At 43.0% G+C, this 20,141-nt stretch overlaps 1 protein-coding gene across 2 annotated transcripts in view; it reads left to right on the plus strand.

The window, feature by feature from the left end:
• TTYH1 (tweety family member 1) overlaps nucleotides 1–20,141 on the plus strand; it is a 202,848-nt gene that overhangs the window by 145,685 nt on the left and 37,022 nt on the right. For both annotated transcript variants that reach the window (XM_040325776.1, XM_040325777.1), the window contains exons 4-6: nucleotides 5,043–5,263; nucleotides 9,245–9,340; nucleotides 16,299–16,371. In XM_040325776.1, the coding sequence (XP_040181710.1) occupies nucleotides 5,043–5,263; nucleotides 9,245–9,340; nucleotides 16,299–16,371 (390 nt within the window). The remainder of the gene's footprint in view (nucleotides 1–5,042; nucleotides 5,264–9,244; nucleotides 9,341–16,298; nucleotides 16,372–20,141) is intronic.

Genomic DNA, 20,141 nt, shown 5'->3' on the forward strand with positions numbered 1-20,141 from the left:
TACTACTGACACTAGTTTCCTGCTGTCAGCAACACTATAGATTGTCAGTTGTGAGCAAAATATATCACTGTAGGAAAATATTTCAGCTGTTTAAGGGTAAAGTTCATTTGGAAAACTCCTCCAGAGGGGAGCCATGTTACCTACTTCCCGGTTATACAGTATGCAGAATATACAGCAGGCTTTACAGATTTCAATTTTGAAAATGGTAATGCTTAAAGCCTAAGGCCTCGTACACACGGGCGAAACACATCGTTTTCCTCGTCGAGTTCTTTGTTAGGCTTGTCGAGGAACTCGACAAGCTTGCTTTGCGTACACACTCTCAAACGCGGTGACATACAACACATACAACGGCAGGGGAAGTTCGATTCCACTGGCACAACTCTTGGGGCTGGTTTTGCTAATCTCATGTGTTTGCGTGTTAAGTAAAAGTTTGTTAAGAGACGATTTGCACTTTTCAGTCTGTTACAGCTTGAAAAATGTGTTATCTCCATTACAAATGCTACTTTTACTCCCGTCTCATACTTTATTCTGAGCAAGCGCGGGTTTCTTAGCATACACACGTTCGTGTTTCTCGTCGAAAACCAGCCCGACGAGGAACACAACGAGCAAATTTAGACTCCCGTCGAGGAAAAAGAGAACTTGCTCTCTTTTTTGCTCGTCGAGTTCCTTGACAGTTTCCTCGATGAAAAACGTACACACGACCGGTTTCCTCGGCAAAAAAGCTCTCCCACCAAGTTTCTTGATGGATTCTGCTGAGGAAACCGGTCGTGTGTACAAGGCCTAACTCTCCTTTGCTCCCTCCGCTTCAATACACCACCTCTGGCCCCTTTAAAACAAAAAGTTATACTTAACTTATTTTCCAAATGTCTTTGGTACCGTCCAGTGATGTTACAGGTCCTCTTCAACATCTTCTTCCTCCAGCGGAGTAAAGCCATGTAATGACATGGTGTAGTTCTTTGCAGAGGACCAGCTTTTGTCGAAGGGCCATCACTTTGTTAGTACTTAGTTAGTACTTAGTAAGTACACTGACCTCCCAATTTGCTTTCGTTCAGCCTGTTTGGTTGAATAATAGACTATCATTTTTATTTCAACACTGCCCTGAGTCTCCCTCTAAAATTGCAGCCTAATCAAGATGCTCCCATACTGTTCAGTGAATGTACAATATTTGTGTCTTTTGTCAGAGAAATAATACACTCTAATTTTTATTCCAAGACAAAACCTGACTTGTCTCCTTCAATCTGCGCCAGTATTAAATGAAAATGCAGATGTAAAAGGTAATCAAAGAGCAATTATGAGAGCAGCATACAGAAAGACCAATATAAATTCTATTAACCATAATTGTATAATAGTTGCAGTGCTTCTGTGTAATAAACAATCTGACTTTCACCAACTGTGACCAATTGTGCCGTTAAACTACACTGTGTGACGGGAGGACATCAGCACCCAAAATGCTTTTCTATGAATCCTTTGGATTTTAAGAGGAACCCCACACCAACATTTTTTTTAAACAGCGTGGGGTCCCCCCCAAAATCCATACCAGACCCTGGATGAGGGGCATGGGGCCCCAAAGCACCCTCCCCATGTTGAGGGCATGTGACCTGGCACGGTTAAGGAGGGGGGCGCTCTTGTGTCCGACCCTTTTCCTGCAGCCTGCCAGGTTGCATGCTCAGATAAGTGTCTGGTATAGATTTTGGGGGGTCCCCCACGCCATTTTTTTTTATTTTGGCACAGGGTTTCCCTTAATATCCATACCAGACCCAAAGGGCCTGGTATGGACTGGGGGGAAACCCACGTTGTTTTTTTTCAATGATTTTTTAAGTATATTGCTGTGGTCCGAAAATCAATTACAGCGGCAATACAATACAAAATAAATTATAAATTTTTTCCTTTAGAAATGTCATTTTGCTGCGGTACTGTTTTAAACATGGGAAAGATGCGCTACTTTACAGGCAGACTAAGGGGATCCCCCAGGCATAATATTTAAAGCAATGTTTCATTTTTATTGTTTCACTTTAAGCATTGTTAAATTCACTGCGCCTGAAAAAAGTGAAATTTTTAAAACTTTTTTTGCATTGATACATGTCCCCTGGGGCAGTATCCGGGTCCCCATCCACTTTTTATGGCAATAACTTGCATATAAGCCTTTAAAATTAGCACTTTAGATTTTTAATGTTCTTGTCCCATGGACTTTAACGGTGTTCGTTTGGTCACACAAAGTTTTTGCCTGTTCGCATGTTCTGGTGTGAACAGAACTCGGGGGGTGTTTGGCTCATCCCTACTCCTAAAGATGAACCTGAAGTGCCTGTGTGGTCCTGCCAACATATTGCAGACAACTGGAGCAGGTACATTGCCCCACAGGAACTGTGTGTAAGAAAAAATTAAGTATTAATATATAATCCTATTTAAGTCTAAAGCCCTGTACACACGATCGGTTTGTCCGATATAAACAGACCGATGGACTGTTTTCATCGGACAAACTGATCGTGTGTGGGCCCCATCGGTTTGTTTTCCATCGGTGAAAAAAAATAGAACATGTTTTAAATTTTTCCTAGGATTAAAAAAAACGATAGAAAAAAAACATTGTCTGTGTGGAAGTCCATCGGTCAAAAATCCATGCATGCTCAGAATCAAGTCGACGCATCCTCGGAAGCATTGAACTTCATTTTTTTCAGCACGTCGTAGTGTTTTACGTCACCGCGTTTTGGCACGGTCTGATTTTTGACTGATGGTGTGTAGGCAAGACTGATGAAAGTCAGCTTCATCGGATATCCAACGAAAAAATCCATCGGACTAGATTTCATCAGATATCCGATCGTGTGTACAGGGCTTTATACCTCTTATTGTCAATAAAGAGGAGTTCTGTCCCCCCCAGCAAAACATTTAAAGTCACAAACTGTAGCTGCTAACTTTTAATATTAGGACACTTATCTGTAATGGAATCCAGCGATGTTGGCACTCCAGCCGATGTTTCCATCAGCTCTCTGGTGCTGCCGCCACCATTCGTAGTAAGGGAACCTGGCACCTTCCAGCTTCATAACCGGTTCCCTACTGCGCAAGGCACAAAACGCATTGCACTTTCTGAATAGGTGGCGGGGAAAGGAGGAGGGGGCAGAACTTCTGAGTGATCTTGCTGAGGCGAGATCTCTTGGAAGTGGGGATGAGTATCTGTCAAAAACAGGTACACGCCCCCCCCCCCCCAAAAGGTGTCAAATGTGGCACCGGAGGGGGAGGAGGCTGATAAGCGGAGCTTGCACTTTTGGGTGGAACTCCGCTTTACGCTATTTCATGAATAATTGTAAAGGGTGCACACCATAGATAATGTCATTCTCCCACCTAACCATGCAAAGATTGGTTATACTGGGCATACTTGGCTCCTATTGCCACACCACTACCTTGAAGGTAATATCTCATCTCAAACTAGTTGTGATGCATGGCAAATTCAAGGACCCACAAAATTATTTTTCTTTTGTACTCGTTTGATAGTGCCTGGAACTTCTCTAACTAAATAATACTAAACTGATTGTAATCACTGTTCATTGGATACGAAAAGATGAAACATTAGCGGTTACAAAGATATAATCCTCTATATAGTGTACCCCTTTCATCACATTGATGGTATATTTTGTATTACTCCAAAAAGGTGGCATATCTGCTGCTAGAGGCTGACGAAAATGCTCTACAATATACATTATTTCCAGTTCTGAACATATTAAATATGAAAGCTGGAGGAAATGTCTGGAGGACCCTGACATTGCACTCACAATTCATTGATCGCAAATGCAAGGATTTGTAGGAAACAAATAATAAATGCGCATTATTTTCCTAAAAAAATGTGTGCATTTTTTTCTTAAAGGTGAACTTATCCTTTAATGTTCCAAGTCCACAGATTTTCAGAGATACGCAGAATGATTCTGTGAACTATGGGCCACATTCACAAAATAGATACGACGCCGTATCTCCTGATACTCCGTCGTATCTCTTGTCGTATCTATGCGGCTGATTCATAGAATCAGTTACGCATAGATAGCCCTTAGATCCGACAGGTGTAATTGACTTACACCGTCGGATCTTAGGATGCAGTACCTCGGCCGCCGCTGGGTGGAGGTGGGTCGTTTTCCAGCGTCGGGTATGCAAATTAGCAGTTACGGCGATCCACAAAGGTTTTTGCGTTCGTTACGTCGGCGCAAGTCTTTTTTCCCCGTCGCAAAGTTAAGTGTGCTATTAACATGGTGTAAAATTACAGTATGGCCGTCGTTCCTGCGTCGATTTTGAATTCTTTTTTTGGCGTAAGTACGTTACGCACGTCGCGATTCACAAACACGTCGGGCTGCCGTAATTTCGCGCAAAGCACGTCGGGAAAATTGCGAACGGAGCATGCGCAGAACATCCGGCGCGGGACCGCACCTAATTTAAATAGTACACGCCCCATTTGAATTGGGCGGGCTTGCGCCGGACGGGTTTACGTTACACTGCCGCAAGTTTACAGGTAAGTGCTTTGTGAATCAGGCACTTACACTGAAAACTTGCGGCGGTGTAACGTAAACGGGTTACGTTGCGCCGCCGCAATTGTACCTGAATCTGGCCCTATGATCCTGCCCTAACATGAACAGAGTGCGAAAACCCAAAGCATTAGTCAACTGATGCTGAGAGTTGCAGGTTTGCTTTTAGGGAGATTTGCCAGTTGGAACGTCTGTGAGATAAAAATCACCTCCCTCTATCACAAAAACTTGTTTTGCCTCCTACTGGATTATAAACATACTGATTGTCAGAGGCAATGCTCAAAATGAAAAGTACCACTTGCTTTTATCATGCTGTTTATGGTCACCCTTATGCTGTCTGGTAGAAACATGTATATCTACGCAATAAATATAATCATTAAAATATGGTGCAATGAAAAGTGAAAATCATTGAAAAATGAAAAAATCATTTTCAGTTATAACTGGATACATAGATGAGTTTCCCTTTGGTTCATAAGATAAGTATTCATTTTTGCACAATACAAGTGGTGCTTTGTCTTTCAATGTCAATCTTTGTTCCCACAGATCTCAGACACAGTGCAGCTTCTTAGCTCTGTAGTGAAGAGTGACCTGACTCAGCTGGAGGAGATCTTTTCGAAGCGCACAGATTTCCTAGTCATTGTTCGGAACACCAGGAGGGAAGTGGAATCAGTGGCCCAGAATTTGGCAGAGCTGTCTTTTTGGAAGGAAGTTGAGCTAAATCTAAACATGATGGCAGAGCAAATTAATTTCATTGAGGATTATAGGTGAGATTTTTTTTCAAAATATTCTATGTAGAGCAATTCAACCAAGTTATGTTGAGGTGTAGATCTGACCTAGACACATCATTCCTCATCGCCTTGAAAAAGGATAAGCACACTTTTGTAATTAAATAAAAAAATAAATATTGTGCTGCTCCTTTCTGCTGGTTATGTCAAAATATTAATTGCCATAAGAATACAATAAGGATTCTGCAAGGATTAAGCAAAGGCATACCTAGGGTCTCCAGCGCCCTTGGCGAGAATCTGTACCGGCGCCCCCGGCTGGTGGTCCTGGAGTCTGGCTGCTAGGGCCAAGGGTCTGGCTGCTTGAGCTGGGCTTCATGTCCTGGGATCTGGCTGCTGGAGCTGGGCTTCATGTCCTGGGATCTGGCTGCTGGAGCTGGGCTTCATGTCCTGGGATCTGGCTGCTAAAGCTGGGCTGCTGATCCTGGGGTCTGGCTGCTGGGGCCAAGGGTCTGGCTGCTGGTCCTGGAGCCTGGAGATGCAATGGGGTTGGTGAGGCATCCCAGTCAGCGAATTCAGTACAGACCCCCCTCCCACAGTGCAGACCTCTCTCCCACAGTAAAGACCCCCCTCCTGCAGTGCAGACCCCCCTCCCGCAGTACAGATCCCCCTCCCACAGTGCAGACACCCCTCCCTCCCGCAGTATAGACCCCTCTACCACAGTGCAGACCCCCCTCCCGCAGTACAGACTTGTCTCCCGCAGTAAGACCCCCCTCCCACAGTGCAGACCCCCCTCCCACAGTACAGACCCCTCCCCCTCAGTGCAGACCCCCCTCCCACAGTACATACCCCCCTCCCGCAGTGCAGACCCCTCTCCCTCAGTGCAGACCCCCCTCCTGCAGTGCAGACCCCCTACCACAGTATAGACCCCTCTCCCTCAGTGCAGACCCCTCTCCCTCAGTACAGACCCCCTCCCTCAGTGCAGATCCCCTCCTGCAGTGCAGACCCCCCTCCATCAGCATAGACCCCCCAGTGCAGACCTCCTCTTCACTTGTGCTAGTAGTCCCCCCTCCCATAGCGCCCCCAGCATATCTACACTACAGTAACACAAATACAGTACACTGTTCAGACCTCAGAACAGTACGGGATATGCAGAGCCGTTCGTAATGGAGTAAGCACATACATCACGCTGTAACAGACAGAAAAGCGCGAATCGTCTTTTACTAACACGACAAGCCAAAAAATGGACGTCGGAAACGTCAGAACCACGTCGTATTTTACGTAGTTTGCGTAAATCGTCCGTGAATGGGGATGGGCGTAGGTTACGTTCACGTCGCCTAAACATTGAGCCGACGTATCTTAGGGAGAAAATTTGATGTGATACTGGGCATGCGCGTGCATGCGCCGTTCGTAAAGCGCGTCATTTATGTGGGGTCACAAATCATTTACATACAACACGCCCACTACCAGCCTAGTTTGAATTAGGTGGGCTTACGCCGGCCCATTTACACTACGCCACCGTAACTTAGAGCGCAAGTTCTTTCTGAATACAGGACCTGCCGCCCTAAGTTACGGCGGCGTAGTGTATCTGAGATACGCTACGCCTGCCTAAAGATAGGCGATTCTTTCTGAATTTTTTTAAAATAACAAACATGTTATACTTACCTCCACTGTGCAGTTCGTTTTGCACAGAGTGCCCCAATCCATGTCTTCTGGGGTCCCTCTGCGGCTGTCTCTGTCCTCCCCGCAATTAGTCACCACAGTCATGCGAGAGCTCGCATGGTGGTCACTAATTGCGAGCGCGCTCCCATGATACAGAGAGCGGCCATAGCCGCTCACTGTATCATTTGGCCCCGCCCCTCGTCACTGGATGTGATTGACAGCAGCGCCAGCCAATGGATATCGGGACCGCATGGGACTTTCGAGGGGTCAGGTAAGTATAACAGGGGCTCGGGGGGGGGGGTAGCAGCAGATGTTTTTTCACCCTAATGCATAGATTGCATTTAGGTGAAAAAACATTTTCCTTTACAACTCCTTTAAGGGCAGTATTGGAATTCATCAGAAAAAGCTCTAATGGAATTGTTGAAGGGTTTAACATCATGAACCATTTCTTGTTCTTGACATATTACTGCATAGATTGTTGTGGTGCATGATGTTTTTGCACAATAGGAAAATGGTAGTATCACTTTCCTTTTGATAATTTTATATATCCAGGCAAATCAAACAAACTTAGAAGTTTAACTTCTCTTACATGTTCTTACTTCTTCCAACTGTCTATTGAAAGCTCTTCTTGAAAAATTAAGGATTCTACCACTTGTAGTTACATACATAGTTACATAGTAAGTCCATCAAGTGACAAGTCCAACCTATGTGTGTGATTATATGTCAGTATTACCTTGTATATCCCTGTATGTTGTGGTCATAAGGCTTCTTTTTCAAGGTAAAGTTGTCTGCAGACAACAGGCCACTTGTGAACAAAGTTATTTAAAATAAGATAGCTCTTTAGATATGCCTAGTTATGGTTAGCTGTACATAAGGATGAACTGGCACCACTGACAATCCAGCCCTCTAATTGGAGCCACATTTTTGTATAGTATTCATAGTTTGTAATCTGGGGCGGCAGGGCTGCAAGGGGCAACACACAGACACCCACACAGGGGCGGCTCTAGGCTTTGTGAGGCCTTAGGCAAAACTTGACATGGGGCCCCCACTCACACTCATAATGGGAAAAATAATTTAAGGACAAGAGCCTCTTCCCCACAACCCTGGCCGGTGGGTTTGGGGGTATATGGGCAGGGGGCTTATCGGAATCTGAAAGCCCCCTTTAACAAAGTGGCCCCCAGATCCTGCTCTTTAATAACTAAGGGGCTTGGGGCCACTTGGTGAACCCGCCCCCTGGTGACGTCATTGACTGAGGGCATGCTGGGTCATTGACGTCACAAAGGGGTGGTGTCACCAATATTTACTGGTTGTTAGGGACGCTGGCCAGGGCTCTTAACGTCGCCTGAGCACATCAGTGTTAAGGTCCCATGTCCCTCAAAACTGGGGTAATGCATTGGGTAAGTTAGGTGGCCACAAGGCCCCTGTGAGTGTGAGGCCTTAGGCGACCGCCTAATTTGCCTAATTAAAGAGCCGCCTCTGCACCCACATATCATGTTGATGACTATAAGACATTACTGTCTATATATGAATGAATGAGTGACTTGTATAGCTCTACACATGTGAACTGAATTGCCTCTAGGCGCTTTTTGCAGCCAGTGTCTTCCTGGCTGGTGCGGTCATTTACCCCATAGGATCTCAAAACACTTGGGACATACAGTCATATATACATATATACTGGGCCAATTTGGACAGGATCTAATTAACCTACCAGAATGTCTTTGGAGTGTGGGAGGAAACCAAAGTACCCGGAGGAAACCCACGCAGACACAGGGAGAACATGCAAACTCCAGGCAGATGGTGTCGTGGTCGGGATAAGCTCCAGACTTATGTCATGCCTGACAATGCAATCTGAGTCCAAATTGTTGCTGTCGCTGCACAGTTGTGCCTTTCTGTAGACATAATAGTGCATAATAGTGCACTGTTTACTAAAAGTACATTCACTCTGGGTCCCTACATATAAAACCAAACTGATATCTTGTTAGTGTGATACTAAAACTAGCCATTTTAGAGGGCTAGAAGGGGGTGACTTCAAATAGATGGTCTAGGTGGGCAGTCATTTTGAATCTATCTCAGCCTGTACATAGTACAAGCTGAAAAATTATGTAACTTTCATCAATGATTTCAATGGTCATATATTTATTGAGACAAGAAAAACAGTGCAATGATTTATTTTAAACATACAATAATAATAAAAAATAAAAAAAATCACAGGAATGCGTAAAAGCCAGAATATATACAGCATGCTATTGTGCAACAGATAAAGACCACATTACAATGAAATACATTTCAGGCATGCGCCTGTGTCTGTGCCATGTTCTCAGATAGATTTCATCTTTGCTTTTTCCTCCTTTGTATCTGCAGGTGGCTGGCTTATATTCTGCTGCTGCTTTTGGATCTGATTATCTGTCTTTTCACCTTACTCGGCCTGGCCAAGCAGATCAAGTGGCTTGTAATTGTGTGAGTACTCCCTCTTGTGTTAAGTTTGTGCACAGCAATCAAGGCATCTGATATAAACTGTATGGTGATTTGAGTGTTATTCTGCAGCGAACAAAAGTCTTTTTTTTGCTCAAACTGTAACAAATTATATTTTCCCATAGTACTTAGCTGGTGACCAAAGCACAAGAAGATCCCAAAAAAATGTTGGAAAAAATGTAACAAAAGCGTTATTAGTACACTTTAATCAAATGATAAAACTTGAATGGATATAATTTAAAATTACAGAGTCTGTCTGATCGGGGCTTTGTCTTTTCACCCTAACTAAGCTTAAGTACGCTAAGCTACCCTCTGTGTAAAATTCTCCAGTTGCAGGTAACAAGTGAGAACCCAAGACTCCTTTCATACTGAGGCGTTTTTCAGGCGCTAAAGGGCTAAAAATAGCGCCTGTAAAGCGCCTGAAAAACTCCTCCCCTGCCACCTCAATGCAAGTGCTTTCACACTGGGGCGCTGTGCTGGTAGGATGTAAAAACAAAGTCCTGCAAGCAGCATCTTTGGGGCGGTGGAGCAGCGGTAAAGGAGCGGTGGAGGAGCCGTGGATACAATGCTCCTACTCTGCTTCTGCCCATTGAAATTAATGGGCACCGCTCCCGATGCGCCTGATAAGCACTTCGGCAGCGGCATTACACGGGTGCATTTAACCCTTTCTTCGTCTGATAGCATGGGTTAAAATCACCCCACTAGTGGCCAAATAGCGCCCCAAAAAAAACCCGGCAAAGCGCCACTAATGCTAGCTACGCTTTATCGCTAATGCTGCCCGCGGCTCAGTGTGAATGGGCTCTAAATCCAGAGTCTGTGATTATGCAGTTTTTAGCAACACCTGAAAAAATTTCTACAGTGCAATATATGGCCGTTGATAAAGAAAATCTATGGTCACAGAATACACTTTCGCTTTATAACATCAGCATTGTGATAGCAATACAGATAACTACACAATAGTTATTTTTGACGATTCAATATAAGCTTGAAAAATCTCCTTTTACATTGTGAGTACTGCCTGTCTGCTGGTCATCGCTTTTCACAACTTCCTGCATTCCCTGCATGCTTTGCAACTTCTCCTCTGCTGTTTACTTTCAAATTATAAGGACTATAGGTGGGCTCAGAATTTGGAGTAAACAACATGAAAGCATGGATCCATCCTGCCTTGTATCAATGGTTCAGGCTGGTGGTGGTGGTGTAATGGTGTGGTGGATATTTTCTTGGCACACTTTGGGCCCCTTAGTACCAATTGAGCATCATTTAAACACCACAGCCTACCTGAGTATTGTTGCTGACCATGTCCATCCCTTGACTGCTGAGGCGCAATGCTCCCAGGTACCCTTTACTACAAACTTATGTACATAAACCTTCCCCCTTGCCCCTTCATCCCAATAAATAAACACTCTTACAACCGTTAAGTTGGAAAGGGCAAGGCCACAGCTTTATTAAAGCAACATAACAATTTCAACAATTTATAACCAGTGCCAGTCACAGTTGTACTGTGAGCACAATTCCAGAAGGGGGAGGGACCTGTCCTTACCATAAGTGCTGGACAGGCCGCCTACTTCCGGTGTCCTACTTTCGCGCAGCGCGGCGATCGGTGATGCGGGGTGTCAGCCTGACACCCTGCATCTCCGATCTCGGTAAAGAGGCTCTTTACCACGTGATCAGCCGTGTCCAATCACGGCTGATCACGATGTAAACAGGAAGAGCCGGTGATCGGCTCTTCCTCACTCGCGTCTGACAGACGCGAGTAGAGGAGAGCCGATCGGCGGCTCTCCTGACAGGGGGGTTCCCGCTGATTGTTTATCAGCGCAGCCCCACCTTCAGCAAAGATCACATACTAATTCCTATAAATGTGTTTTTTTGACTGGAACAGTGAGAGTCTATAGTAGATTTTAAACAGATGTTTTAAGGAAAAGTGTACTTTCATAAAATGTACACTTATCCTGCCTATTTAGCACCCAGTGTCGGCCCTACCATGGGTCCAAGTGGGTCCATTGATCCAGGCAGCACTTTGAGAGGGGCAGCAAATTGAACCATGGTCACCTCTCCTCTTCTATTTACCCGCAAATTGACGACCAAGATTTTCTTCCCGGCAGTTGTGTGTCATGACGACAACTGCCCAGCGAGCTGCTCCGCCTGCCCCTATACTGCCCTAGCCTGTCCATAGACTGCCCTAGCCCACGCTTGGAATTGAACATAAACAAAAAAAAATTGCTTCCCTACCCAAAGTGCATACTAGACCCTTTGTAGCAGTCTCCCAGAAGCAAAAAAGTTGCGCTTTAATGGTACAAGCATGCAACAAGATATTAAAATCTATTTTTTTTCACAATATATACATACAGCATAATGCCATAAAACATAGCAATACTTTTTGTGAGGAAAGATTAAATAGATTAAAACCCCCATTTGTGTATTCACTTAATGAATCGCCACCTTGCTATGTACGTAAATCGATAATTTCGTTTTAGGCCTCGTACAGACGACCCAACATGTCCGATGAAAACGGACCGTTTTCATCGGACATGTCCGCTGGGATAATTTGGTCTGATGGCTGTACACACCATCAGACCAAATTTCCCACGGACAGACGACGTGGTGACGTGGCGGCGACGATGACGCGAACCCGGAAGTTCAATGCTTCCACGCATGCGTCGAATCACTTCGACGTCATGAGCGGGTTCTCGGGCCAGCGGACATGTCCACTGAGTCATACTGACCATCGGACATGTCCGGCGGACATGGTTCCAGCGGACATGTTTCTTAGCATGCTAAGAAACAGTTGTCCGCTGGAAACCTGTCCGGTCGGCCGGAAAATTGTCCGGTCGGCCCTACACAGGACCGAACATGTCTGCTGAAACGGACCAGTTTCAGCGGACATGTTCGGTCGTGTGTACGAGGCCTCAGTCAAACACCTTTGTGTTGTGTTGTGTTGTATATTGCTGTGAATACTGTATTATAATGCTGAGTGTATAGTGAGATGGAGAGGACAAATTGCATTTCTTACTGTATACAGCTAGGTCTGTCTCATCAGGAGGAAATGGATGAAAATCTATAATGATCATACAAAAATATTGGAACTTATGTGTGATCAATACAAAATAAGTACCACAATCACAGACCTGTTTGTTCACTTGCATACAACCAATTTGTTCTCAAACTTGTCTTGTACAGCTAAAAAGTAGAGATTTGAGTTCAGGCTTACTATGGCTAATAATGGGGGTTTGTATATGAGCAAGCCCCTTCCCTATAAAAATCTGCTTTTTCATCAGCCCTTTATCAGTTTGTGTTGGAGTGTGAATAGATAAGGCTACCTGACAGCAATTTCAGGTAGAAATAGTTACTACCAGGGCATTGTTTCAGCTGGAACTTGGTGGAACTCAGTTCCACCACCTCCGGCTCAGGCCTTCTGCTCCCTGCTCACCACTATAGCGTGTAGCTTGCAAACACAGAAGTCCAGCTTCTGTGTTTACAAGTGAAAGATTGTCTCCTAACGGCTCCCACAGATTTGATCTCCTGAGTGACTGCCACTGAGTGCAGGATGGGGACCAGTGAGATGCAGGTGCAGATCCCAACACCCCAAATTAATGATCCCCCTGCAAGTGAGACAGGCAGAGCCACCTACAGTGTGAGGGGAGGTACTAGAGCCGGCTGGGTGCTTCAGTCTAATACGTTAATAAGATAGAGACAGTGGAAGAAGGGTTGCATGCAGAGGTCAGAGTTGAAGAGTGGTGAAAGTAAGGAGGATAGGGGATGCAGAGGTAAGCAACTGTGGAAGAAGACTGAACTCTGCACTCTGTGTAACACCCCCCCCCCCCCCAAAAAAAAACTCTGCACTTTGTACATAATGCACTCCTGGTATTTATTGCCCCTTCCACTGTTAGTGAAATCTGACCACACTCACTATTTGCTGAGAAGTCGTGGTTGAGTTCCTGCCCCTAATTTCTGAGACAAAAAGCCATGGTTACTACTACTGTACACTACAGAGCTATTCAGTGCAATATGCATTGCTGTATAGTGCTACTGCTACATTACAATGAATTGCAGTGTGGTGGACTACAATAAGTGGAGTGCACCCCCTGTATTTACTATGCTGTCTAGTGCTCGTAGTTAGGGATCACTCAAACTGCCTTGGGTTCAGTTTGAACAGGGTTTGGCAAATTTTAGTTTAGATGTTTGGATGAACCTGAACCCCCAATTTAATCAAGATAAGCCAAATCTGTCGACTCAAAAATGGCACGTCAACAAATTGCATAGGGAGTGGGTACTGACCTGGGGAACATGTACCAATTCAAAAAATTCAGTTCGGCCAAGAGAAGTGATGTTTTAAATGCTTAAAGTGAAAACATTAAAAATGTCCAATTCCTTTACACAGCATGCTTGGGTGTCCTAATCCTGCCTTAGACAGGGCACATCTCTGTGATGTACAGAAAATGCTGCAGTAGTACTGACCTTTACAAATTGTTTTAAATTGCCAGCAAATTAAATTTCCCTGCTGGCTTCTTTAAAAAAAATAAGCCAGCAGGGAAATACATAATAAATATAGCAGACATAAGATCTGTTATATATTTTAGGGCACATTTGGAGGGGTCTATATTTTTATTTATAAAATAAGCCAGCAATTACATTTACTGGCAATTTAAACTGTGTCATTCTTTGTAAAGGTCACTTTTACTGCTATACATCCTACAACAGGAATGAAGAAAAATATTTGCTTGTTAAAAAAAAAAGAAAATATCTTCCCCACCCAAAATGCATACCAGACCCGTCAAGTCTCCGATGGATTTTAAGAGAGTACCCCCACACACAAAAAAAAGCTAAATCCCTTGTGAAATCTATACCAGACCCAGAGTAATTTAAAGGTGGATTGCTATACAAATAATGCCAGACCATTAATCTGAGCATAAAGCCTGACTAGCCAGGAAAGGGGGGAAGAGCGTGCACCCCCTTCCTGACCCATACCAGTCTACATGTCCTCAACATGAGGGGTTGTCATATTGATAAGGGTAAGAGCCTCTTCCTCACAACCCCAGCTCACTGGTTGTGGGGGTCTGCTGGCAGGGGGTTTATTGTAATTTTATTGTAATTTGAATTTAAAAATAAGGGGACCCCCAGATACCACTATTTATGTTAATGAGTAAAGGGTGCATATTACCACTTCTCATAACAAAAAATAAATAAAAAATGTAACCTACAAATAAAGAAATACCAAACATTTGAAAAGTCTATAGTAGTAAACATATTATTAATTACGATGCCTGCTGTCCACAGATTCACAGAAAGAAAAGAAAAAACAGATGAATCCAGTGCACACGAAAATTCCTTGCACAATGACAGCTCCCTGAGCAGAATATCAGTTGTTGCTAGGAACACAGTGGGTGCCAGTAACTGCCCCTTCCTTAGCAACCACTGACAGGCAAAAACTGTCATGTATAGAAGCGATAAAAATACTGCTTCTATATATGATGTTTAACTCCCACCGAATATTGGGCCAAATGGGCAAAAGATTGGGCATTCATCTGAATGCCTGAATAGCCAATGTTCAGTATGAACCATTGGCTTATCCCTAATTGTGGTGTGTGTCCCTAATTGTATTTACAGTGAATAGACCCAACAGTCCTTTTTAAGATTAAGGTACTTGAGTGTGTCAGTAACAAATTATGTTGCTATTAAGTTGATCAAATGAATGGAAGTCTTATAAATAGTTTTAAAGACTTTCCTTATGGCACATCAAGCATGAACTAGGGACAGCATGGAGCTGTGCATAGTAGTGCCTAGCACAGGCTTCAACGTCAAGAAGTCTTCTTGTTTCCTTGCTGCATTTAGTGCAGCAGAGGTTTTTGTGACAGCCAGCATTACACTCTCATGCTGCCTTTACTGCCCTATTCCATTGTTTCTGCCCTGTCAAGGCGCCACACCTAATGTTTACCCAGCTGATCTTCAGCTGCCAAATGTGTGCAATCCTTTTCTGCATGGTCAATTTAGCATTGTGCCTGAAATTTTGAAGTGTATTCTAGTGCTGTTCCACATGTTACATAAAATACAGTGTTTGATGCAAGCTAAGTCGAGTGTCTTTGTCTCCTTTTTTGGCCTATTCCTGTGCTCCATCAATCAAAAATATTCATAGCTGTTGTCTTTCTAAAATCGAGTACTCTAATTGTGATTTCTTCTTTAAAACCTGCCGGTTCTCTCCCGATTCAACTGTGGCTTAGTAAAATTGCTTTCATACTATGCATGGGCTCTGTAAAATATTTTGCTGACCCTTTTTTGGTGAAATAATCCACTATATTGAGTTTTTGATTAAAAGCTGCCTGGTTTCTATACAGTTTAAAATGCAGCCAAGTAAATTATTTGTAAGCACTGTTAATACAATATTTGGCTGTATTTTTCCTGTAAAACAACACTCTAGATTAGATTTTTTTTATTATTAAAAGCTGACTGATGTCCCTCCTGTTTCAAATGCTACCTGAATAAATATGAGCTGTGGAGTTAATGTAATATTTTTAAGCTGCAAAACTGCATGTAAGGGGACTAGGCTTGGCCAGGTGTTGATCGAAAAATTGATCGAGTCCCTACCCTGCCCTGCATCTTCTTGGATAGGACAGCTACCCATCTGTTGTTGATGGAACCCTCCACCATATTGTGTCATACTCTTGGCCATAGACCCGCTCTTATCACCAGAACAGTAATAGAGGTGTAATCTTCCAATGGGAACACTATTTTTTGTGACCTGGTGACACCCTGGGATTCCCTCACTTTTGGAGGCATTTCCTCTCACTTCCTGTTTTGGCTTTGGGACAGGAAGTAAAGAGAAATAGTTTGTATTACACGTAGGATGCTGGTAGTACAAAATTGTGTCTGCATTTATTTTGTTGCATTTACTTACTGTGCAATTAAAGCTGCATTGTTAACTTTCTGTATTTTCTGTCTGTTTTTCCAGAATGACGGTGGTGAGCTTTTTTGTGTTGTTACTCAGCTGGGGATCTATGGGACTTGAGATGGCCACTGCTGTGGTAAGTGTACAAATCTGAAGATACCCTGTGCTAAACCATTAGGAAATCACACAACACCTAAGCACTTGGATAATATCAAAAAGTACATTTATTTCAGTAATTCAATTCAAAAGTGAAGCTCATATATTATAAAGATGTATTACACACAGAGAGAGATATTTCAAGCAGGTCTTTCTTTTAATTTTGATGATTATGGTTTACAGCTAGTGAAAACCCAAAATTCGGTATCTTAGAAAATTTGAATATTGTGAAAAAGTTATATATTGTAGACTCATGGTGTACCACTCTAATCAACTAATTAACTCAAAACACCTGTAAAGGTTTCCTGAGCATTTATGGTCTCTCAGTCTGGTTCAGTAGGTTACACAATCATGAATGCTGACTTGGAGGGTAGGTCACAAAAGGTCATTGCTAAAGAAGCTGGCTTTTCAGAGTGTTGTATCCAAGCATATTAATGGAAGGTTGAGTGGAAGGAAAATGTGTGGTAGATGAAGGTGCACAAGCAACAAGGATAACCGCAGTCTTGAGCAGATTGTTAAACAAAGGCTATTCAAGAATTTGGGGAAGACTCACAAGGCATGGACTATGGCTGGTGTCAGTGGTTCAAGAGCCACCACACACAGGACATGGGCTACAACTGTCACAGTCCTTGTGACAAACCACTCCTGAACCAGAGACATTGTCAGGAGCGCCTTACCTGGGATAAGGAGAAAAAAGATTGGACTGTTGCTCAGTGGTCCATAGCCCTCTTTTCGGATGAAAGTACATTTTGCATTTAATTTGGAAATACAGGTCCCAGAGTCTGGAGAAAGAGGGGCGAGGCAGAGAATCCAAGTTGCATAAGGTCCAGTGTCAAGTTTTGGGGAGCCATGTCATCGTTTGGGGTTGGTCCACTGTGTTTTATCAACTCCAAAGTCAAAGTAGCCCTCTACCAGGAAATTCTAGCGCACTTCATGCTTCCCTCTGCTGACCAGCTTTATGAAGATGCTGATTTGATTTTCCAGCAGGACTTGGCACCTACACACACTGCCAAATGTACCAATACCTGGTTTAATGATCATGGTATCACTGTGCTTTATTGGCCAGAAAACTTGCCTGGCCTAAACCTCATAGTGTGGTATTGTCAAGAGGAAGATGAGAGACACCAGATCCAGCAATGCAGATGAGATGAAGGCTGCTATAGCAACCTGGGCTTCTATAACACCTCAGCAGTGCCACAGGCTGATCCCCTTCATGCCACACCACATTGATGCAGTCATTTATACACAATAAGCCTTGACCAAGTATTAAGTGCATACTACATGTATACTGTATATCGGGGATATGCAATTAGCGGACCTCCAGCTGTTGCAGAACTACAAATCCCATGAGGCATAGCAGGGCTCTGACAGCCACGAGCATGACACCCAGAGGCAGAGGCATGATGGGTTTTGTAGTTTTGCAACATCTGGAGGTCCGCTAATTGCATATCCCTGCTGTATATGGACATACCTTTTAGTAAGCCAATATTTCTGTATTAAAAATCCTTTTTTTTATAATGGTCTTATGTAATATTTAAATTTTATGAGATACAGAATGTTGGGTTTTCACTACCTTAAGCCATAATCATCAATAGAAAAAAATGCTTGAAATATAGCACTCAGTGTGTAATGAATGAGTTTTACTTTTTGAATTGAATTACTGAAATAAATAAACTTTTTGATGATATTCAATTTTTTTGTGATGCACCTGTATATATCACCTATTATTGCCTAAAACCCCAAGTATTTAGGTGTTGTGTGATTGTAACTAATAATAAGGTGTGGCACCATTTATACCACCCACCACCAGGAAATTTTTTTTTTTAGTCTGAAAAGATTTGGGGAATTTAGCAGTAACAACATTTATTATTTGTACATACAGTACTGGCCTTGTCAAACAAATATTTTTCAGAGTAATATTTTTCTATAACTGTTACTTGCAGGGTGAAAACCTTGCCTGAGGTGGCAGGGTGAAATAGAGGCTTACCATGAACTCTGGCATTTTAAATATTAGGATGGCAGCTGGAAATGAGAGAGGATGTGACTTGCCATTTGCCATTTCCTGCATCACATACCTTGGAGTCTTTACAGGAGATGATGGAAAAACACAGAGCATGGGTTGAAACGGTGATTAAACATAGGCAGTGTTTACAAAGCTGTTGATACTGCGTTTATCAGTAAATTTAAACAATCCAATATAATAGAATCGTCATTTGAAAAGTGTTGGTTGCGTGCCAATCTCAGAACAATAGGTAATTCCTGGTTCATCTATAGTTTGGTGCTTCCCTATTTGATTTCCTCTTTTTATCATGTGGCTAAATTTCTAAAGTTAATTTGCAACTAGGCTGATTTTTCCCTAGCCTAGTGAATGAGGTGAAGCTCTGCTGGCTTCCATCATCCAATCATGTGCAATCATAAGTGCTTTTTTCTTTTCCTTGCAGGCGATTGGGTATTCCTTTTAAAGTAAAGTTCATCATATTTACTAAGTGCTAGGGGAAATTCCCCTGAAAAGTGCAGCTTTCCTTGCAAAGTGAACAACCTGTTTACCTTTAGTAAACTAAACCCACTGAGTTGAAGGTAACCTTCCTTGAGAGACCCACAAAGACTTTTAGTGGCCCCCGTCTGCAAGTGGCTGGGCTTCTTGCCCTTCTGTTATTCTGACACTTTAGCTTTATTCCTTTGTCCCACTGACCCAGTACATGTTTGCAGATAAGGAGTGCAGATTTTAACTAACATTTCCCAATTGTATAGCTGATCCTTGTCAGGGTGTCAGAAATCACTGAAAACAGTGGGTCAGCATAACAGTCAGTAACAAGTTTTTATCCAGGTGAGTTACCTACTACACTGTACCCAACACTCCTGTGACCTTTCTTCGGGTATATACTATTTCTTGTACAACCAGGTGTTCTCCCCCATAGCTTGCGGCACTACAAAGTACAATTAGGGGACACATGTGTTCCAATACCATTGAAAGAAAGTTCACTAAGTAAAAGACAACAGTTGCAGCATTATCGCCTTCATACCATGGGGCATCAATTTTGTTGGCTATGGCCAATCAATTTACCAAGAATAATCATATTGCTTTGGGAGATAGGAGGAGTAAAAGTTGGGAGCTAATATTTCCAACTCAATATTTCTGGAATACAGGCTACTTTGGATTACTGTGAGGAGTACAAAATGTTCTTATTGAGTTCCTACTAATAATATTTGGTATTCCAACCAGAAGTTGTGCTTACAACAGATCATATTTCCATGTTAATACAACAAAAGAATAAAGTACAAGTTACAGAGACCTACATGCAGTAATATAAAAGAAAATTTAATATATACATGTAATTACAATCACAGTGTGACAGTAAAAATGTGCTTATCTTGAGCCTGAAAGGAGGCAGGGACCGGCAGCTCCCCATGGCCAGAGGTGGAGCTTTATCTGGCATGCAGTGAGTCCTGGATCCTAGCTGGATAATGGAAAAAGCACCCATCAGAAACCACCACAAGCAACGTGCTCACGGCTCAGAATTGAAGGAAAGAAGGGAAACACTCCTGGGTTGTAGAACGCTGGAGAGTGTTGGAAGACAATGCATTTCCGGAGGTTCTATCTCCTTTGTCAAGTCTAGAGAGCAGTATAACTGGGACATATTTATAAGGAACTGGCAAAGATCATATTAATAAAATGCTGTAAAAATTACAATTTGAAATCAATAGTAAACCAAATAAGATGAATGTAATTTATCACTGTTGCTGACTGTT

The sequence above is a fragment of the Rana temporaria genome, chromosome 10 (assembly GCF_905171775.1).
Source record: "Rana temporaria chromosome 10, aRanTem1.1, whole genome shotgun sequence".
NCBI lineage: Eukaryota > Metazoa > Chordata > Amphibia > Anura > Ranidae > Rana > Rana temporaria.